Raw genomic sequence first — 22506 nt, 5'->3', positions numbered from 1 at the left:
GATGGATTATTTAAGATTCGCTATGCGTTATTTGGAGCTTCTTTGATTTTATACGTCCCATTTCAACCAAAAAAAGTATGACGCGAACTGAAATAACAGCTGTCGTGTTACAAACTGGTGCTGCGTGAATAATTTCACTTACTATGAGATCATTCCATTGGGCAAAAATAAAGCAATGCGCTTATCATCGAGAGTGTACGGCAAAGACAAGCCTATCAGCTGACTTCTTTCGAGCTCTTCTGCAACTTCTGCTCTATAGGATCGACAATACAACCAATACTCAGCTTAGTTTACTGCACAGATCCCTGATATTTCAGTTTCATTTAATGTGCATTCTGATTCTGGGAAACAGTAGCCGCCTCTTGTGCTATGTCTGCAATCATTAGGAAGATTATCAACACTACCAAGGCCCCCGCGGCCATTGGTCCGTACAGGTGAGAGCAATATTATATAAATATAGCATGGTTCGATTGACTAGCCTACACTGCAACCAGCTGAATAGTTTTTGAGATCATCCTAGCCCACGTGTTGTAAACGGGCCTCTGTCATTTTTTTTTTTCGTAACGCGGAGTCTACCCAGGAATCGTCTGTTTGTCCAACTATTTTATAGCTCAATAATGAAACAAAACAAGAGTGTATGTGAATTTCTTGTGAATGTATATATTCAGACCACGTACGGAAGACTCCGGAAAACCCCGTGCGTAACTTACTTTCAGGACAATTACAAAACCTCAGTAACACTTAAAGGTAAATGCACTGACGCAACGAAGCCTGTATTTTTGGATAATTTATACTGATACCGGAAGTGTATTGCATGACACTGGGTGCATAAAATGGCATTGGATAGCCTAAAAATTGTATGCATTCGATTAACAGATGATCTAAGTCAAACGGAACAGCATTTAAATAGACGAACATTATGGAAATCTGCTCAAGTTAGGGGTGTTTCCATCTCAGCCAATAGGCATCGGGCGAGGATCTGCCGTCTGAGTGAAATTGGCAGGTGGTTCAATGTATGGGCAACAGTATGATTTTGATGGTCAGGACCAGAATTCAGAAGTCCGAGATAAGTGCTGATGTAGGAGTGCATGTCTGTGTAGGATCAGGCCCCCAAACCGTATCCGTTAGGAGAGAAAACTCATCCTCGAACAATTATAAATATTAAAATATATAAATGCATTCCTGCAAATGAAAAAACGTAATTTTTTATATACTGTTGAAGGGATCAACCGTATCTCTGCCAAAACTCGGACAGCAGGGTAATAAGTATTGGATAGGGGGTTGAATAATTTTGTGGCAGATGCTATTTTTATATGGTCTATGGGCAGATTTTGTGCAAGTATTGTGCAAGTATGATACGCATTACTAGTAATAAGCTGACCGCTGAATTAAATCTAATTGAGTAATACCTCAGCTAAAGCAGAATGTAAACCAACGAAGGCAGTGTTCCCAACAACCAAGTCGGAAGGATTGGATTGGATTCAAGAAGACCGTCTGTCCCATTGAGCGTGCATAGGGACTGGAGAGGTTAGGAGTGGCCAGTCAGTGAAACCTACTAGCAGAGGTGGGTAACCCGGCTTCAAAGAGTAAAAAGTCTGACCATGTATTTGCTCCACCGCCATGCACTAAACCAGCTGATCAGCATGATGGGAGAACTAATTATTGTGAAGAGTTATGCTAATTATAATCAGCTGGTTTAGTACATGGTGGTGGAGCAGTCTTTACATGGTCAGTCTTTTTACTCTTTGAAGCCGGGTTACCCACCTCTGATGAAACGTAACGGTGGTCAATCGAGTTTCAAAATTCATCGGTGAAGTTTTATGTTGCCTTCAAAAGTCTGATATTCCCCATTCCCTTTAATGGGGAGCTCAATGTTTTGCCCTCAACAACGAAGACATGCGCAGTACAAGCTTACTTTCGGGGCTTCACAGCTTAGGTTGGCTGAGGCATAAACATATGTCTATGGGCTGAGGGCGTGCTTTACTATCTAGTTAAATATGAATGTCTATGGTCTGTCCCTGTCTTTATTTGACAATATTATTCGAACTGCTCGTGAAATGTCAGGGGGAAAGTTTTATGTTAATTTCTAACCAGCAGGTGGCAGTGCCGCATTGTCTCGGAAATTGCTAAATTGCTAGTGCTGAAAAAATCGGCCGTCTTCAATGCCATAGACTGAGGGAGGAATTTCACACAAAACTTCTGAACGTTTTACATTTTAGTTATTTAGCAGGCACTGTTATCTATAGCGACGTAGACTCAATTTGTATCGCTGGATATTTACTGAAGTAATTCAAGTAAAGTGATTTGCTCTGGGATACAAATACAGTGCTACAAGCTGTTTACTGAGTTCCAAGCTCAGTGCTCTCGCCATTATCTTATACACCCAATAATCTTGATTAAAGGAACAACACTGTCCTGATTCCCTGCTCATGCCTTGTGTTCACGCTCTGTGTTCAGCCAGGCAGTGGTGGTGGACCGTACCATGTACATTTCCGGACAGCTGGGAATGGATCCTTCCTCAGGGCAGTTGGTGACTGGAGGTGTGCAGGCTGAAGCCAAGCAGGTGAGGAGTCTGATAAATCTCTGTAGGCCTCTAGTGGGCCTGACAGTGGAAATATGCCTGGTGAAAACATCTCTGTGTTTGATTAGTGTGCAGTTTCATGCCTGTGAAATACCCCTCATTAAAGCTACAATTGTAAAATCATTGTCCTATCCCCTTAGGCTCTCATTAATATGGGCGAGATTCTGAAGGAGGCTGGATGTGACTACAACAACGGTGAGGCTTGCTAAAAGACACGAAGGGTTACGCTTTTACGACTAGGAATCTATGATGCGTGATTAAACCTGAAATGGTGCTGACACATAGATTCAGACACATTTTTCAGTTGAACAGTATGCTGATATGTATGACTTCTAGAGTGGGGCCAGTTCTATTTCAAGTAAGTTATTTTTGAGAATGAATTCAAATTAATTGTTGATTGAAAAAAATCCTCTTGTAGCTTTATTTAAGTGTTTCAATTCATGAATTAGAATTTCATTGAAATTATTTTCCTGAATTGAAATGGTGCTGACATCAATCTAAATGGCTTCAAACTGAATTCTGCATTAATGTGAATTGCCCTGTTAATGGAAAACATCTTGTCTTTCCCAGTTGTCAAAACCACTGTCCTCCTGGCAGACATGAATGACTTCACAAATGTAAATGATATTTACAAGCAGTGTAAGTACATTCACTGAGAGATTTCTGTGTTACTGGTAACTGTTCCATGTTACATTCGGACTGCTTGTGCAGAGAAATATAATTGGGACAGGTTGATAAATTATGACAAGCTTTTGCTGTCCATTTCATCAGGTGCACTTTTTGTACTTCGATGAGTGTCCACTGGGTGTCACTACTTGTGTTATATATGCGTACTGTGTAACTGGGAAGCTGGGGGTGGGAGGTACCATGGTTTCAAATGTGGAATTTATATGTTTTGTTACATATACTTTAATTGTGTTCATATTTGTGAGAACACAAAAATATAAAGTTGTGTGCAGACATTGGGTGAAGGCAATATGATAACTGGCTTTAAGCAAACTTGGCAATCTTGCTGCATTTGTCATTAATCAGAATTTATTTATTTATTTAAATCTATTTAAATTGAACAGTTGATAGAATTCTAATTAAAATACCAGCAAAACTGCTGTTTTGTAATGTTGTAATTTGACATGTGCACTTTGGACAGTTTCACAGTGGTCTAGCTAGATGAATTCTGAGTAGTATAAGCACACTGTAATCGGTATCCCAACATCTCGGTGAAACAATAGACCAAAGAGGCACACTGTAACTGGAGCTGCTGCAGGGGGCTGGCCTTAATGCAAACCCCACCTCCCCAGAGGGAACATTCCGTCAGAACACTGAGCAGTGGTGGAGTCAACCAAAAACCCCTTTTGCACAGTATTGCATTGACTGAAAAGTGCTCTACCAGGTAACACACAAATAGCCTGGCTCCAACGCAAATGTAGTACTTGCATTCACATGCCAGCATACCACCAATTTTTTTGTTTTTCTTCTGAACCCAAAGATTATTGTAAGGCCAGGCACAGTGGCTAGTATCCTGTCCAGGAAGTGTGGTGGAGCATGAGGAGCTTCAAGCCACAGAATGCAGCATAAGCCAATTCCCCAGCACTGCCCAGACTCAAACACGACTGTCACTTAGTGGAATTCAGTCTTGTTTGATCCTGGGCAGCAATGGGGAACTGTCTTATCCTGAATTATGTGGCTTTAAGTGGCCTCACGCTCCAGCTCTTTCATTGGAACTCACAGGAAATGAAAAGTAAAGAGAAGAGACTCCCCGTAATACTCGCTCATCTCCCTGCCTTCCTTTGCTCCGAACATCATTTAATTGCAAAGCTGTGCAAATCTGGTTTTCTCCAATTTAGATCGGCCTGTTTACAAGAGGGTGGGTGGGGGAGGGGGTGAGGTCCTGGTGTCAGGCTCACACGGTGACTGCACGCGTTGCTTCCGTATGCCCTCCCAACACGTGACGGCGGCAGCTGTGGTCTTCAGGCGTTACAGGATGTACCGAAGGAACCGGTTATGGGAGTGTGGGCAGGGCCTCCTGTCATAACCTTCATTTGGAAACTCACCCTAATTGCTTCAGTGAAAAGCAGTGTTACAAAAAGGCTCCCAACTGCGTGTTGCATAAGTTGCCCTAGGAACGATAACAAATGAGAAACTAATGGTATGGTATGGCATTTTTTAATCTAGAAATATCTGTTAAGTTAGTTTCAAAACTGTGTGTTTTCTCTGGTACCACGCCTGTAAACGGGCTAATCTGTCACTGTCTCTTTCTCTACTTTCTTGCAGTCTTTAGCCGCAGCTTCCCAGCCAGAGCTGCTTATCAGGTCGCGGCCCTGCCTAGAGTAAGCTCCCCGTGGAATTTCTCCCCCATTTCTCTCTCAGACGCACATCTTTTGTTTAGGAATGATTTACGTCGAGACCGCGAGGCGCATTCTGTAGGGTGGCTGACTCTCAACCCGTATATAAATCCCGTGCGGCTTGGAGATCCAGTTCCCTGCCATGGTGCTTTCTGTGCTGAAGTCCCATCTCTACCCCACCCTGCCTGAATAAAGTAAAAAAAAAAAAAAAAAATGGATAAGGAGGGCAGACTGTCTGCTCTCCTTTTTAAAAACAAAGTGATTTAAATGGGGATTGCTGCCTTGAGATCATTAAGGGGAGAGGATCCTGTGTATGATTTACTGTAACGTGGTGTCAGGTTAGGCACAGGTCCTGAGGGGTGAGCGGGTGCAGTGAATACTCGGTGAGGCGCTTGCATTCACCCTGAAGCAGGGAAGCTCACGTAGACCCTGCTGAAGTCTGGCTGCTGTGATGTGCTGTAGAAAATTGAGCATAAAACTGGAGACCAGGTGCAGCTGTATATATCCTTAGGGCCCAGGTGCAACGTTTCGTCATTTCTTCACAAAACAAATGCAAAAAGAGTCAAGCTAATGACTGGAAAGGAATTCCTGACTACAGAATTTTCCCATTTCTAAATATTCACTTACCAGCATGGAGATTTAAGTGGTAACCCCTACCCCCAATATTCATTGGTACTCCACCTGTACTCTCAGGGATATCCAACACATTGTCAGGAAGTATGGTCTTGTTCCTGGTCTGGTCACCTTCTGTTCAGTCCGGACTAGCCCATTACATTGTCCAGTCATGTATTTTCTAATGTCAGGGGCCTTCAGCTTTGAAAATCTTGTTTGCTGAGTAAATGAATGATGTCATGCCCTGGAATGTAATGTTGCCTTGTACAGGTCCCTAACCCTAGCCCAAACCTGACCTTTGTCTCTCTGGCTCAGGGTGGACTGGTGGAGATCGAAGCAGTTGCCGTCCTGGGCCCCATCACGGATGCCTCCTCCTGACTGACCCCCCAGATCCAACACAAACTGTAACCGCCACTTAATTCAGACTGAATCCCTGAGGCCATTAATTGGATACTGTAGTAGTTCTTAAACACAGGGTCTTTAAATCTTAGATTGCCAGTGTGCAGTATTGTCTGTAAATCGGACATTCCATTGAGAATGGCTGCTACTCTTGTTTCGAGTTTCCTTGTTTAGTTGAGTTTTTTTAAAGCCCTGTTTATGATATAAACTTCGTTGGGATCAAAGCTTTGCTTTCAACCACCCCATTTTAGCACCAGCCTGTCCATAGGTGAAGCGCTTTGGCTTCACTTGTTAATACATAATGAGTCATTTTCACACCTTGCTCTCCCTTTAGGCAAATACACATGATCAGTGTTCACCTGGCTCTCATTTCATTAGATCACCTTGGCGCGATGCGTTTAGTGTAGCCATTGTCAGTATCACATTTCCGTTGTCATCTCAGTTCTGACCAATGTCTGTAATACCAAGTGCCTCCCCCACTTCACAGAATTCTAAAATAAACCATGAACTGGTTCCGTGTTTTAATTTACGGATTTGTTAAAACACTACTGTAGCTGTACAAGTGTGTGAGTGTGCTGGAAGAGTACAGCTAGCTGGGCCTGAGAGAAGACAGGATACACTGCACATACATCCCATTGTGCACTTTGCCCTGCTTCTGAAATGGCTCTGCTCTGCCCTGCCCTGCCCCCTGGTCTTTTTCCTTGTTCTCATTGGCCACATTCAAATGTCAGTGAAGCGTTCCAAGTCATATGACCCCAGACCCCTTTAAAGCAATGTCATGGTGAACTGTCCCATACCTGCTATATGTGAAATACTTTTAACTCTTTAGATACTGGTAAAATGTGAAAACGCTCCTCCCCAAGCCCTTGAGCATTTGCAACAAAACATGTTACTAACCGAAGCAAACAATCTTACGAAAGCTCAAGCTGTTCTCTGACTGGGTGAAGAAGTTTCTTTTAAAATAGTTATTAATCTACAGGAGTTGTACTGGTGGCTAAAGGGTTAATGTACACATTTGGCCCAGGTATAATACATGGCAGCTGTAAATAGACTGACAGCAGTGCACACACACCTTTAACATCTGTGTGTTTTACTTCCACACCTATCGCAGGTTCTTTTCTAGTGACTGAGCTTCCTTCTGAACAGACCAGCACTGTGAGCATTAGTGAGGGCTTTTTATTTATACTGTACACAAGAGTAGTTTCTGCATCAAAAACAAATCCTGGGTGTGTATATTACAAGTAAAGGACTGTTCCCAGAGTCCTGGATAGCAACAAGGCACATTATCCTAACCCTCACATCATTTACTTGCTACATTATATATCTTTTTTTTTTTTTTTAAGACATAGCCAAAACCATTTAAGGCATTTAAAAAGGAGGAAAGCATTTCAAAAAACCTTATCGTCATTTACATTTTCACAAATGGTATGTGGAGCCATTGCAAAGCCGAGGCCACAAAAGAAAAAGAAAATAAAACACCAAAAAATATTTTTATAATGAGCAACGTGATTTTTTACAGGGTTACAAAAGGCGCCCATCTGAATGCAGAACGCCAGCTCATTATCACCCTCCAAATGTGATGGCAGGCAGCTCTTGTGCCCACGTTCAGAAACAGCTTTATTTAGCAGCCTTCATTTAATTCGTCCGCCCTGGGCTGGATAGCTGGGGGTTCTGTTGCAGACCATTCTTTTGTGCAAGATAAAAAAAGTGGGGTGTGTTTTTTGAGAATGAGGTATTCTGCCTCTCAGTTGGATCTCCTCAGCACGGTTGTAGTGACATCTGTCGTAGTCAGGTCGCAAAAACGACTGGGGGAAAAAAGCAAACAAAAAAAATGTTGCCCTAGCTTGGGGAGAGGTCCTCAAATGCTTGGTTTGTGAGTAAGAAAATGGCTATCTTCTGCAGGCATAGTACCAGAGAGCACAAACAGCTCATTGGTCAAAAACTACACGGACAAAACATTGGGCCTTTTCAATGGATCAACATACCATACAATATAAGCCACACATTTGGTTCTCTCAGATCTAATGTTAGGCACACTTGTAAATTAATGAATGATTCCTAAAGGGGTCAAATCACAAACCAAGTTATTTCACGGACATGTAGGCTACTTGAAGAAGACCGAGAGGATAGAGAGAGAGGTTTCACATAGCAGAAGCATGCATGCAAGATCTACTAAGACTTTTGCTGCGATAGGTTTTTTGCCTCATGGATCAGGTAAGCATTTTGCGATTTCTCAGACCTCTTTGCAAAAGCACTAAGCTGAATTCAACATTTGCAGGACATAAAATAACATGAAGTAGTCTGTAACGTAAAGTTCTTTTCTTCAGGCTTAACCATCGGGTTCGAACACTTGTGCATGTTTTGATTCACAGTCATATTTTTGGCTTGTATTCCTTGTGAGTGGATGAGTCGAGTAATAATTAATTTATGTAAAACCGCTATATTACATGCTTTGAAACTACAGTGTTAGTTCCACATTGGCACATATAAAGTGTCGATGCGGAGTGGGTTGTAAACACAGGATTTTTCAGTCTGCTGCAGTGGGATGTATTTCTGTTATTTTTTTCCTATCAGAAATGTGAGCTGCACTTCAGAAACAGAGGTGACTGGAGCATATGTGAGTTCATCGCATTAACAGTGCTAACATAACAAGGTGAACAGGAGACATATTTACAAAATCTGGAGAAGAAAAAAACCTGCCACCACATTCACGGGAAAGAAAGGCACGGTGGCGAAGTATCGATGGCGATCTTGGTCAGTTTTCTTGGCAAATGGAGAGAGGAGACGTTTCTGTGAATTATTCTGTGGACCCGTTCTTTAAAAACATGCGTCTTGAAAGTACGCAGGTTTTTACTTTGTCTTCTTGATGGAAAGAAAAGGCATTTGTGAAAGCCCTCGTTGTTTCTCCTCATTAGTGTCTGCAAGTGTGAAGAACAAAATGGCAGGGTATCAGAACAGATCTAAAGGGATAGTGGAGAAAGAATAGGATATGACAGCAGAGTACAATAGGAAGATTATCATTTTTCATTCACTCTTATCCATGCTGGTAACTGGCCAGTTGACAGATGATCAATTATCTAAAACATTTGCAAAGTTAAGAACACCTCAACAGGACTGAAGAGAGAACAATGAATACCAGCACAAGTTTCCTCATTGGACTGTAAAAATTTAAGTACAAAATTCTTTTTATACGTTTTAGGAATTAAAGTTAAAGAAACAGAAATTTGCAGTTGCACATCAGACAACGTAATCTGAAGGGATACATACAGCTTATTAAAGAACATGAAGAACACAGAGGAGACAAACTCAGAAAGAACAAACAGCCTCACCCAGGGGGCCTTCCTCAGTCATGACGGGTGACACGTTAATCGTTCTTTTTAGCCTCCTCACTTCCTGCCTGCGGCAAGGCCTGCTCTTCTGCTTTGGTCTCCACCGCTACGCCTGGAAACGGGACCCAAAGGGAGTGAGTCGGCCGCGCGGCTCGAGGACCTAGCAGCTCAGTGAAAACACAAAGGCTCGCTGCTGCTCCCACAGATAGCATATCTGTGAGAAGGGGCACACGCAGGAAATTCCATGCATGGAATCCGTCCGTGTCTGTGACACACTGCACAGTGACATGGGTTGTCACAGTATGGGAAAAAAAAAGAGTGGAGGGGGGAGCGAAACTATCAACAAAACAATGACACCCCTGCTTGAATAATGAACATTCCAGGGGTTAACAGGAACATCTTGTTCGGCAGAGGCAGTTTAGCAAACAGGCCGACCCCGCAGTGTTTCTGAAACGGGCAAACAGGCAGGGCGGGACGCTCCAAAAGCCTCGCTGCGCTTATGTAATGCCCCGTCTGCACGTGCCCAGTCTGAGGGGCCTCACCGCACACAGTACAGTGTGTGCTTTTCATGTTTGCGAAGCGGCGCACACACTGTGTGTGTTAAAATGCTGGACTTACCTCTGGTGATACATTTACTTACGTTTAACAATATTTCTACTCTAATAATCAAACTCGTTTTTGAAAAATGCTGTTTCTCCTCACCTGGGAAAAAAAACTTCAAAGAATTCCAGGTAAAAGAGATATCCAGTGGAATAGAACTGAACTCTGAAGTATAGTGCAGTGCACAGAATGCTGCAAAGCTTCTTGAGGTGACTAGAAAAGTTTCCAGAAACATGAGACAGGCTCATTTAAATAACATTCTCTCCTCTGGGCATATTTAGGAATGTGCGGTAGTTTTTAGCCTGGCTGCTGATCATTGGTGAAAGGTATTTGCACTTTGTGAAAGAATGAAGTATGTGGGAACCTGAAATAAGCTTGAATGTTACCTCCCTAGACCAGCAGCAAAATGTCCTTCCCAGGCGTGCCAATGTAATACCACAACATCAAGGAACTCTCTGGCCATCTTATAGTAATCATATTTGTAAAGCCACCAGGTAATGGTGTTAATTGTGTGATATCTATTGTGTATTTTCCCGAATTTATAGAAGTGTGTTAAAAAGAGAGGCTTCACAGCACTGAGTGCTGATATTTTTTTTAAGTGTTTTTCTATGTGGTACACTTGGACAGTGTAAAATCGCCCAACACTTAGGAAAGCCTCTGTTTGTATAGACGACAGGAAGGGAGAAGTCAATATCTTTTAAACAGTTCTTTTTTTGTTTTTACAAAGATCTCGATTCTTTTCAACTCCCCTCCAGCTCCCCTAGAAATCAAAACATGCAATCCAGCTTGATGTAAATTAGCATAAGTACGTGGCACTAGATTTACATTTCTTATGTAATCCGAGGCCACGGCGCGCGAGTTTTGTTGGCGTGGATGCGCAGCGCACGCTGGGCCAGAAATGTGTGACTAACGCCGTTGTGTGAAAGAATCCAGGCAAGCAGGACAGCAGACAGATTATGACCCGCTCCGCAGAATCGTGCCTGAGTGCTGGTCACAGCATCTCTGAGCCTGCTTTGTTTCAACTGCATTAATCATTCTTTACAACTGCAGGACAATAAACATTCTGTTTATAAGGTACTACCGGGCATATCGAAAGAGGGCTTTGTATGAAATCTAATCTTAATCTCAATAGAGAAGTCACCTAAAACAAGGTTTCTTGAAAATGAACCCAGGAACAGAGCATTTGGTGGGAGGAACCAAGCCTGTAATAGATATCTAATTTCAGGCTTGTCCATAAACTCTCCCGGGGTTTCAATTTCAGATAACCATTGCCTTCATCAGAATGTTTCAAGTTATTGTTATTGTTGAGAGATTTGTTAAGACAACAGCAAAGTGAAATGTTGGTAGTTTTTTTTCTAAATTTTTAATCTGGGTATCTCTTACACGTCTTTGACCCAATAGCTGATTTACACTGTTATCAGTACAATTAATTCTTACCGCCCACTTTGTTCATTATGAAAGGGAGCAAACAAATGCACTGTGTATGCTTTGGTAACCGGCTCTTTAATGAGTCTGTTGTGGCCTTGGGAGTGCTGTTAAGTACAACGGGTCCACCAGGGCTGCTGCCCACTGCTCACAGCATTAAACAAGAAGGCAGTGGCAACAAGTCCAGACTGCAGGACAGTCTTTCAGATCTAGAGACATGTCTCCTTCTACTGCCTTATACGTATGTACTGTGTGCGAGTGTGTGTGTGCGAGTGTGTGTGTGTGTTTTGTACACAAATATCTGTAAACTTGTCCAGGTTTGCAAAGAAAAATGGGTTTTAGTTGGCCTCACAAAAGAGGATTCTCAGAGGATTTAGACAGCCTGTCATCCCTGTGTAATAAAGCAGATGAGCTATGAGCTATGCCCCTGGGGGTCATGTGCATTTTAGCCGATAATGGCAGATGTGGCTAGCCAAAAGAGCCGCAACCTGCCGGGCTACAGAGATATTTTTAGACCAGCCCTGGATTATATGCGGGACAACAGGTGATTCAAGTTACCTTTGGCCACTGAAAATGACTCCAATTAAGTGAGCACACAAGAGGCAATGACATGCAGAAAGCCCTGTGGCTAGCTGGGGGTGTGGCTACTGCTGTGAGCTCATTTATTGCACCCTGAGCTACAACACTCTCTTATGTTGACTTATAACTGCCTCTCCACCCTCACTGCTTCAGTCATCTTTACATTGAGCTGCAGTTATCTTTGGTAGAAGCTTAGAAGTAAAGTTATTATGGCTGACAGACCATTTGCTTGCACAGATACGGCACCATAAGTGTGTTCTGTTTTGGCTATAGTGGGCCATTTGACAAGTGCAGGGAGAGCAACGGCTTGGTTTTACCACACGCACCTTCTGCTTTGGTCTCAGGGGCGGGGCTCTGGGCCTCGGGGGCAGGTGCAGGGGCACTGGTCGGCGGCTCCACTGCAGCGGGGGTGGGGTCTGTGGGGACACTCTCCGCAGCCACCAGGGGCGCCTCCGCCGACACGCTGGGGGCTGCTACCTCCTCCTGTGCGACCTCCTGAGTGATGGGTTCAGTGGGCGGGGCCACGGGCTCTGGGGCGGGTGTGGCTATGGGCTCCTCTACAGTAACAGGTGCAGCAGCAGCGGGCTCGGGGGCGGGGGCGGGGGCAGGGGCCGCCTCCACTGCCGGTGGGGCTGCTTCAGGTGTGACGGGGGCTACCTCTGGAGCAGGAGCCTCTGCTACAGGAGCTGGTCCGGGCACAACGACGGCCTCTTCTGCTGCTACAGGAACCGGCTCAGGTGCAACGGCCGCCTCTTCTGCTGCTACAGGTACTGGCTCAGGTACAACAGGGGTCTCTTCTGCTGCTACAGGGACTGGCTCAGGTACAACAGGGGTCTCTTCTGCTGCTACAGGTACTGGCTCAGGTACAACAGGGGTCTCTTCTGCTGCTACAGGGACTGGCTCAGGTATAACAGGGGTCTCTTCTGCTGCGACAGGGGCTGGCTCAGGGGCAGCAGTCGCCGCCTCCACTGCAATGGGGGCCGATTCGGGTGCAGGTGCCTCCTCGGCCGCAACAGGGGCTGGTTCCGGTGCTTCGGGGGCGGTCTCTGCTGCTACAGGGGAGGGCTCAGGCGTGGGGGCAGCTGCCTCCTCCACCACAACAGGGGCTGGTTCCGGTGCATCGGGGGCGGTCTCTGGTGCAGCGGGGACCTCCTCCGCCACTGCAGGGGCCGGCTCAGGGGCAGCAGCCTCCTCCACCTCTGCGGCAGGGGCCGGCTCGGGTTCGGAGGCCTGCTCGGGTTCGGGGGCCAGCTCCGGTGCAGCTGCAGAGGCCTCAGGTAGGCTGCTCTGCAGTAACGGCTCGCTCTCAGAAACAGCCAGCAGCTCCTGGGCCTCGTGGGCCTCTGCCACCTCGGGCTCCTCCCGCTCTATGGGGGCCCGCGGGAGGTCGTCCGGCAGCGGGCTCTGAACGGGCAGCTGCATCTGGTCCGCGATGGTCTCGCAGTCCTCTGGGATGATGCCATTTTCGTTACGGCCCACTGTCAACAGAAGAAGAGGCGGGTTGACACCAACACACCCACACACAGTATGGTCTCCATCAGGAAAGTCTGCAACAACTCCTGATACATAAATAGGAACTATTCCAAATTCTGCCGCTGCACTATAGCTACGGACACCAGTTTATCGAGGGAAGTTTTCAATCAATTTATCAATTTTTATTTGTATAGCGCTTTTAACAAAGGAGCTTTGTCACAAAGCAGCTTTACAGAGAACCGGCCCCCAAAGAGTAAGCCTAGGGCAATAGTGGCAAGGAAAAACTCCCTGACTGATAGCAGGAAGAAAGTTCTCCCAATCCTAAGTCCCCCCTCTGAGTCCACCCATATGCCGCAGGCAGGCTCAGTTTTCCGGCCTGCAATTCTGGCCAGCAATGTCATCCCCCAGCAAGAGGTCAATAGTGCCTTCTCGTAGGTCACTTATCACATTGCCCCTCCCCTGTAATCAACATCAACTGCCACTAATTAAGCACAATGATGGACAGCAATTTTCTCACACTGTCATGTGCTGCTTTCAGTGCACAGAACAACATACTTTCAGCTGTTTTTCCACATACTTTTTACACTTTTTTTTGACTAGGCAGATGAACTGAAAGGAAAATACAAGGTTTAAATATTTGTGATTAAATTTCAACACTTAGCTGCTTAACAGTCATTATTTGGCACTGCTCAGTGTAAACTTGTCCACAGAAAGAAATGCATCTTTCTGAATTACCAGAGTTGGTTGGAATGGACCAGTATCCTGAGCATCGGTTCACTGCCAATCATTTGTAACCAGTTAGTTTGGCAGTGCAGTACTCGAGAAATCCTGGAATCGGCAGCCTTGTTCCAGCCTGAACCTACCTCGCATGTTAGAAACACCATCTAGTGCAACTTTGTTGAAAATCTTTTTGACAGCTCCAATCAGTTTACAACTTCTGAGAAATTGCTAGCTTGGGAGTACCACAATGTGAGCACTGGATGATAAATAAGCTGCATTTGGCATCAGGCTTTTGAGGGTTTCATTATAGGCTTTCAACAATCTGCATTATCAGAAAATCCGGTTACATTTTTTAACTCAACCTCAAAGTTGAATATATATTAATTAATGCTATCTGTAACTGAGCTGTAACTTACTGCACCAAGGTACAGAGTGAATGCCTCATAAATTGTATATAATTGATTTTCCTTACAGAGCAAATAAAAAAACTGCAAAACATCATTGTCTGTGCCATCTGTTCACTCATCTTTTCTTCTTTATGCGAGTCGACAGCTTGCGGCCTGTGCCCACGTGCTTCTGCTGAAGTTGTTTTCAGGAAAGTCCCACCATTTCTTACATGCATACTTAAAATGTACTTCACTTAGGATTGTGAACTTGACAAAGCTGAATGTTTGCATTCAAAAATGCATCTGTCAAATCTTGAATGACATATGTCTAGCTGCTCAATTCTTTTTTTTTTCAGCAACAGAGGATTCCCTGTCCTTGTTTACTTCAGACCGTGATTCATCTTTTTGTCTGTGATCTATTGTTTTTGTTTAGGCCTGCATTGATTAGCTGTAAACTGTGCAAAATAAACGGCCTCCATCACTGAGTAGCATACCAGGAGGGTACTCTACTGTTGTACACAGGAACTCTTTCTTTTGTGCACAACATCCATGTCACACTCTGTCCTTTCATCCCGTGTAGACTACTGCATCAACCAGCTGCTTTTATGATGGTCACAACTGATCACTAATTGTATAATTAGTCAAGTGTAACAACAATCCAGTGCCTACAGTGACCCCACAGGGATTTCAGTGGTAATGCAAGTTGCAATCACTTTGGATCATGTGCCCTAGATAAGTGTACTTAATTGTAGCATAAACAGTAAAGTTGTGGAGTGCAATAATGGAACAAGCTACAAAGTACCGATGCAGCAGATGGCTGAGATACAGGAAAATATATCGGAGGAGGGTATATTCTTATTCAGCCACGTTCCAGGAGTACATTTTGAAGCAGCATACCTTTGTGATGTCGACTCAAATGCGCAGAGTGAATTGGGGTGACTGAGAGCAGTGGGGACAATAAAAAATTACTACCTGACTGCTCTATCAGCAGAAGTAAACACAGCACTAACTACAAGAGGAATCTGAAGGCCCCCTCACAAAGCTAAACAAATAACCCTGATTGAACAACCATGGCTCAAGTTTGGCATCTTTATGGGCTCACCTCATTTCTATGCATTTTTGGTTCTGTGATCTTTTCTTTCCAAAAATACAAGTCAAAGTTGAGTGTGCACTTATCTGGACTTAACTGATTCTTTCCATAGCAACATGAAACAAATGTAGCACCTTTTTCAAGCAAATGACAAGTCCAGAATCACCTAAAGTATGTACACACAGATGATTGATGTGGGCAAGAGGGGGTAACAATGCAATTGAGTTGAAAATTGCAGTTAGCCTACAAAGGGACAATTGTATGCCAAATGAAGAATCTGATAAGCACATTTGACAACAAGACAAAATAATGAAATTTAAAATGAGATTTTTGCTTATTTAGACCAGACAAACCACTAAGTAAAAACAACTATTGTAATTTGCAGGTTGACTCTTATGTTTTGGAGACCTGGTTTGTTCTCAAGAGCAGGTACAGATTAAACAACGGAAAATGTATAATTAAACCCTTTCATGCTGTGACTATGTAACACGCTGTTTTCCTAGATGGTAAGTCTTTTTAAATTAAGTTATTACCTGGAAACTTTTTCCAGTTATTCTGAACAGAGAAAACGGCAGCTATCAGCCAGATGTAACCAGCTTTAACCCAGGAAAACAAAAGTTTTTGATTATTCCACAGATCACTTTCAAAAACTGGCCCATTTCAGTTATTTGATTTTTAATGAACATATCAGAAATATATTCAAAACTATGAATGTAAAATGCACCAAAATGATCATGATGACGACTCAAAGATCATGTTAAGACTTTCTCCTACCATTTCTTTCATTCAACAACACTAAAACAGAAGAGTATACTTCAAGTTTTGTTGCTATTCCAGACTAGTTTCCTGGGACTTTTAAGAAAGTTATTTTATAACTTTAACAGTCACTCCTCACGTGCACATTTCATAGCTGGAGCGCTTCCCCTGCTTTACGCAGGCGACATATGGGACGTTCTTCGGCTTCCTGTCAGCGCTCTTTGGAAAACGATACGTAAATGGAAAACAGGGCAGAATCTAATAAACTGCCCCAAATCAGAGACAGCAAGCATAAAACATGACAATGCTTTCATAAATAATCCCAAAAAGTCTCATACTAAGACAATGAGTTGGAAGGCAAAAAAAAAAATTTAAAATCAAGAAGTCAGAAGTTTCAGACCTTTTCACAAGTTTAATGTGGTTTTGGCATACAGGTTTAAGTTAACCCACAGGCAGTGCCTACACCTTCACAACGCACAACAGCAACATTTATTACAATAAAGAGAATAAGCAACTTGACTATTTTTTTCATTGAACTAAAACTTTTTCGCTGTAGAGTTGGAGCCCGATAAAGCTGACTTCAGCACAAGTTGTGCTGTGTAGGGGGATTTAAGGGAATACTGAGCAAAAAATGGAGACGTGCACCAGACTTGAAAGAGCCATCTGTTCCTTTCGGCTGGCTGAAAATGTGATTTATGTCAAACTGCATATTTTTCTACGGCCGGGGAGAACGCACACACTCCTGGTACACGTGAGGTTAAAAACCCGCTTTTTGAGTTTGCGCTGGCATTGTTCAGCAACTTTCTGACTCTGCTTCTCCTTTTAGTCCCAGCACACAAGCACATACACATGCCATACAAGCACATACAAAACACACACGCACATACACAGAGGTGCATGCACAAACACGCACTCACACGCATGCGCACAGACACACGCACACGCGCAAAGACACACATACACACACGCATGTGCACAGACACACACATACACACGCCATAATTAATCATTTCACACCTTTTAGAGAACAGACAAGGTAAGTTCCCATTCTCACAGAGGAATAAAATGTGAAATCTCCTTTCTCTGTATAATGCTCTTCATTCAATGAGTAATTCAGTAATATTAACCACCTGAATGCCACATACTAATCATATCCTCCTGTTGATGCAATGGCTTCTCTCATTCGATTGTGGCACCAGGCTACTAAAAGCCTTGGAGGCAGAGAGTAGAAAGGAATGCAACATGCAAGCACAAAGTACATCAAGCTAGCGCAACAGTGGGGAAAGGCACAGGCCAACTTAGAACAACAAAACCTTAAGAACTAATATAACTTAGGATGTGGGCCCTCCTCATGAGAGACCATACTATTAGCGCCACAGGAAAGTAAATAATTAAAAAAGAGAATCTCCCATTTTTCAACAGCGATGCATGATAATCATAGCTTACGTAACAGAATGTACAGGAAGGAAATGGTGGTTGAGGCACCGTACAAGTATTAGTATGGTTCAACTTTGGGGGTGGGGGTGGGGGTGGTTCACCCGAGCACGCCTGGGTCAAATTACAGCATTCACGTGTCTCTGAATAAGACTCCTATGCACACATAGGCTGGAGTGGGTAGTGCATAGGGGAGTAGGCCCTTTAGCCTGCTGGTCACGTGACACCAACTCCTCAGCAACCCCCAACCCATCCATCAACACCCGCACCAGCACGGCTAGGGAGTCTGTTTCTTTTATAGCCCTGAGCTATGTGCCATGGCAACAGGCTCGCATATAAGCCAACAGACAGGTCTAAGATTATACACTTTACTTATTCTGTCCCAACACAGGCTGCCATTTTACACATTTCAATCGACAATCGGTTCACCACCCCCACTGTCTCCCTCACAATTTACCATGCCCCAGTTGGTGCCCTTCACAAGGGAAGCCCATCTCTCACCCAGTTCTTGGCTGGTTGGTTTGCGCATCAACACACTGAGCAGCCAAAGATCACAGCAAACCCAGTCAAAACAGTCCCCAAACGAGGGGGGTAGTGTGGGGGACGGCTTATGTTGGGTCCCCGACAACCCTCACCGACAAATGACTGCCTGACACAGGGGACAGGGGGAGCAATGCACCACCGTTTTTTAGAGCCACACAGCGGGGCAAAGGAACGCACCCAAGCCCGACGGCCCCTCGCCACTGACCATGCTCAGGCGACCAGCTCGAAACGGAGAGCGCGCCATCGCATGCTCTCAAGGCTTAAGCCACTGCTCTTCTCTACATGCGGGAATCTCACTACATGCTGCTGCTTCTAGTCAACTTATTATGGGACCAGGACAGAAAGGACTTACACCGGCAAAAATCTGCCTGTTCTTTTTTGAGGGGAAATCACAATCGAAGCAGAACAATGGAGACCGGAGGGAGGAGCAAACCCCCGCGGCAGAAGTGCAGAACTTGACTCCTGTGATTTCAGGCCTCATTGTCCTTCACTGGAGCCCAGCAAAGGGGTATGGAAATCTACGGAAAAAGCCACGGCGCTTGGAAAGCCCCGGAGTCCGCACCGTTGGCATGCTCCGCACACATGATTACATAATGCCTTCAGCTGCGCACGGTGCAATGGAGCCGTGTCGCAGGGCCACTGAATGGACAATGTAGCCCGTGTCCAGCCACACGTTGGGTACAGGCCTAGAACACAGACCCACATGCAAAGGCAGACAAATGGCCCTGTCAAAAACATTTACACTCGCGCCCCGCGCTTCTATTCTGTGTTGTCAATAGAATAGGCCAGAAGACAAGAGGGGGTTGGTCTAAGGAGCTTTCCCTGGTAAATATTACTCTGTCTCTTTAAGACTCGAGAAAGGATTATTCATGCAAGACATCAGACAACACCTTGGAGCGCATTCCGTCTTAAATCAAAGACTTGAAAAGAAAGAAGAAAAAAAATCATTCTCACCTTATTAACCTTTAACACAAATGACATGATAAGGCATGACAGCTTAACCATCTGTATGTTGCCATATCTTATTACCTACCTGGAATAAGCAGCATACATGAATACATGATGCTTTGTGTTTTACTGCACTATGTGGTACGAAAATGCCATTCTACTGTTGGAGGATTCTACAAGGCTAACTCAAAGCTCTCTTTTCCTAACTGGCAATTTGTGAAACTGCTACGTTTATCCTATTTATAAATTCACTGTTAAAGGGGTCTTAGTGTGGTCACTCCTATTTCTCTGTTGACAACCGTTCATTTGTCTCTGTTAGTTTCTAACTTCCTGGGGATGAAGTACAAAATGTCTGCAATTCATTGTCCTATAACACCAGCTGACATAACAAACAAAAAAAAGTTGTATGGTGTTTGTGCATATCATGTGTGCAACAAGGTGTGAATGACAGGTGCTGGACAAGTTTAGTCTGAGGCAAGCATGTTGGTTGAGGCCCTGCCCTAGAGGTGCAGATGTACTCATTGCCATGATCTCTTTAAAAACAGACTGATAGAAGCTTCATGGGGGTAGGAATGGGGTTGGGGTATAACCAAGAATGCATTTGGGTGAAAGGGGAAGACGTATCCCCAACTGGAAGTCTTTGGCCACATATGACATTCTACACCAGTCAGTCAATTTCCTGTGGGAGGAGCCGAACAAGCTAAAGAATTGCAATATGACCAAATACCGGGACATTTTTAAACGTCACGGAAATTAGTTAAAGGCATAATGTGATAAAGCAATCACAAACATTCTGGTTCAAGTAAATAAGCCATAAATAATGCCTCAATATTCTTATTCTTTAAGGTTCGTTTCTAACACAATAATCGGAGGGGGAAAAAAACATCTTTTAAAAAAAATGCGGAATATTCTATGCATTTTTTTTAACCACTGAAACTAATTTAGCCCACTACAAGAGAATCTTTTCATTTGGTATGGCCTTGTTTCATTTTTTATGCATTCCACCTCATTACATCTCAAATAATTTAAACTGTAGGATGATCTAATTATTTTCCACGATGGCCGGCAAATAATCAGCTAAGAGTGAGGGAAGTATGATCCTGTTTATTACAGTCTCTTACATAACCTTTTGTTCCTTATCAGTCTCCCTTCTGTTTATCTCCAAAGAGAGGGTGTATGTCTAACACTGGATTCCGGACGAAAATTGTTTCCAAATAGTTGAAAAAGGAACTTCAATTTTTTTTTTTTTTTTTATTTTTATAAATGCCTTAGTACAACACATTGACTCGTTTCTAAAATGACAGTTACCCAGCTAGTTACATAAGGTGCAAGCACATTGACTGTATCGTCAACATATTCAGAGTAGGCTAAATGCATGGCATGTAGTATGCAATGTTATTTTATATAGCTTTTGGACCGGAATTTGCTTATAACATTGACGCAAACCACTTAAAAAGTTTCCAGTTAAACCTAATTAATTATCAAATTAAAATGTATCATTCATATGTCCCAGTCACTCCATGTATCGGAATGATCTTTTTAGAGATTAAAACTTACAATCCACGTTTTACATAATCACAGAAAAGCCAATAAACCTATTTCTCTGAAATACTGACAAATTATTCAACAGCAGTAAAGAAATATGTCGAGAAAATAACCGCAATAAAAGAAAATAAATAGCATAAAGAACAAAACATATCAGTTAAAAAACATACCTATAAGTTTATCGAAATAATTGTACTAGTTATAATGTTCAGTGTTGTAAATGCTTTGGGGAATTCATGGGAGGCCAAGAAAGGCTCCTGCAAGCAAAGAACACTTGGCAAACTTTGTGGACGTGTCAATCGGCCCACAAGTAGGGTTAAATGCATACTTACCAAATGTACCCTCTCCATTGCTGTCCTCTGGTTTTGTCCCTGGTCTGTTGCCTTCTTGTGCTATAGTCTGGGTACTAGATGAAGAACAGCCCATTCTGATTTGGAAAAGTAGAACAAAGACTGGGTCGAAGATGTGAAAACCAGCGTGGTCAACAAATACTCTGTTGCTCTGAGAAAACCCACTAACAACCTCAGTTTTCTGAAAACGCTGTAACACTCTTCGGTTACTATGAGTAGCTGCACATTATAATCCCCCGTCAACTGTTTATTTATGCATGCCCTGCGCCCTCATCATCCGGACGACGATTTGTTGTGATCAGTTATCATACGACCAGGGCAAGTAAAGACCTCTCCCAACTTGCACTGCACATTATTCAGCGCCCTGGGAGCATGCGTGGTCAGAACCTCCAAGTCAACTTGATTACCTTTGCGGGATGATCCTCCTGGTGGTAAAACACGCTCAGTCCAATTTGGAGAGCATAATATAAACACCGATTTTTGAACAGAGCGACGCAAATATACCCGATGTATCTCAATTTATAAATTGGTATTGTGGGTTATCGATGTGAAAATAAAGACATTGAAAGGCACAAAAAGTAGTGACGTGTTTCTCCCTCAATTCAAATGAAAGCCTTCAAACACGACATATAACGCAAATGTCGACGCGTTTTGTGTTTGGAAGTCCTATCACTCCGTCGTCAAATAATTGTATGCGATAAATACAGACATTACTTTGTTTTAAGTTATGATGCTGCCACTCGTGTAAGTGGTCCGCCATAATGGGTTTAGCCGGTATAGAAATGTACTTAATTAACGGGCTGTCGTTTATGCTAGGTTTTCCTCAAGCTCAAAGGGAGGCACTGTTCATTTTACTCCTGAGACGAGCGCTGTCTTTCAATTGAAAGCTGTTCGGTGTGAGGGCAACAGGAATTTTGCAGTGGGCAGACATTAAATAGACATGACAGTAACTAGAGTGTGGAAAGGCTAGTCGCTTGTTTTATCAGCACGCAAATACCTCTCATTGTTTGTCGCAAAGCCTGTCATTTTTAATAAGAGGAGTGAACCAAAGAGAGACATAAACAAGTGACTTTGAAGCATAACAGTCAGATTGAGCTGTCTGATACAATTAGTGCATTTTGTATTAACTGGGAAATCAGCTGTGAGGTTACAGAGGGATGGGGAAAGAGATGGGAGGGAGGTTGAAAAAATAATGATGAGAATAAGAGAGATTATTAGTCAGTGCCTTCCCCATCCAAAACAAGCCATAGTAACTGCTCAAACCACAAAATAACAGCATTAGCATTTTCAGATCCAACACGAGACTAACTGAAACAAGAACAGTTGGTCTCATTTTAGCCATCAGAATTTGTCTGGTTTACCCTAACACCACCATTACCTTACCTGTTAACAAC

General features: G+C 43.5%; 2 protein-coding genes across 4 annotated transcripts; one reads left to right on the top strand and one right to left on the bottom strand.

Annotated features, from left to right (window-relative positions):
* Positions 1-180: 180 nt before the first annotated feature.
* On the top strand, positions 181-6447 carry LOC135257649 (2-iminobutanoate/2-iminopropanoate deaminase-like). 3 transcript variants are annotated; one of them, XM_064340626.1, is made up of 6 exons: positions 181-434; positions 2458-2563; positions 2722-2776; positions 3152-3220; positions 4853-4908; positions 5851-6447. In XM_064340626.1, the coding sequence occupies exons 1-6, from the start codon at positions 370-372 to the stop codon at positions 5911-5913; spliced, it is 414 nt and encodes a 137-aa protein (XP_064196696.1). In that variant the 5' UTR covers positions 181-369; the 3' UTR covers positions 5914-6447. The 3 variants fall into 3 exon arrangements, with proteins under 3 accessions (XP_064196696.1, XP_064196677.1, XP_064196687.1); XM_064340607.1 differs by lacking the exon at positions 181-434 and adding an exon at positions 819-1013 and having other exon boundaries at positions 2462-2563; XM_064340617.1 differs by lacking the exon at positions 181-434 and adding an exon at positions 1689-1810.
* Positions 6448-7094: 647 nt separating this feature from the next.
* Positions 7095-21488, bottom strand: LOC135257642 (calphotin-like). The gene is made up of 4 exons (XM_064340595.1): positions 21095-21488; positions 12194-13345; positions 9264-9375; positions 7095-8852 (listed from the first exon to the last, which is right to left on the bottom strand). Exons 1-3 carry the CDS (start codon positions 21186-21188, stop codon positions 9299-9301), a joined length of 1323 nt encoding a protein of 440 aa, XP_064196665.1. The 5' UTR covers positions 21189-21488; the 3' UTR covers positions 7095-8852; positions 9264-9298.
* Positions 21489-22506: the final 1018 nt, after the last annotated feature.

This window comes from Anguilla rostrata, chromosome 1, assembly GCF_018555375.3.
Source record: "Anguilla rostrata isolate EN2019 chromosome 1, ASM1855537v3, whole genome shotgun sequence".
NCBI lineage: Eukaryota > Metazoa > Chordata > Actinopteri > Anguilliformes > Anguillidae > Anguilla > Anguilla rostrata.
The sequence above is the reverse complement of the archived record's forward strand: the minus strand, read 5'-3'. Positions and strand labels throughout refer to the sequence as shown.

Excerpts from the sequence above, each read along its gene's own strand:
- LOC135257649 (XM_064340607.1), top strand. The coding sequence starts at position 834 with ATGGCATTGGATAGCCTAAAAATTGTATGCATTCGATTAACAGATGAT. Across the intron at positions 2,777-3,151 it reads TGGATGTGACTACAACAACG|TTGTCAAAACCACTGTCCTC; the intron begins GTGAGGCTTGCT and ends TGTCTTTCCCAG. Across the intron at positions 3,221-4,852 it reads AAATGATATTTACAAGCAGT|TCTTTAGCCGCAGCTTCCCA; the intron begins GTAAGTACATTC and ends ACTTTCTTGCAG.
- LOC135257642 (XM_064340595.1), bottom strand. The coding sequence starts at position 21,188 with ATGGGCTGTTCTTCATCTAGTACCCAGACTATAGCACAAGAAGGCAAC. Across the intron at positions 13,346-21,094 it reads CAATGGAGAGGGTACATTTG|TGGGCCGTAACGAAAATGGC; the intron begins GTAAGTATGCAT and ends TTCTGTTGACAG. Across the intron at positions 9,376-12,193 it reads CCCTGAGACCAAAGCAGAAG|GCGTAGCGGTGGAGACCAAA; the intron begins GTGCGTGTGGTA and ends TCCCGTTTCCAG.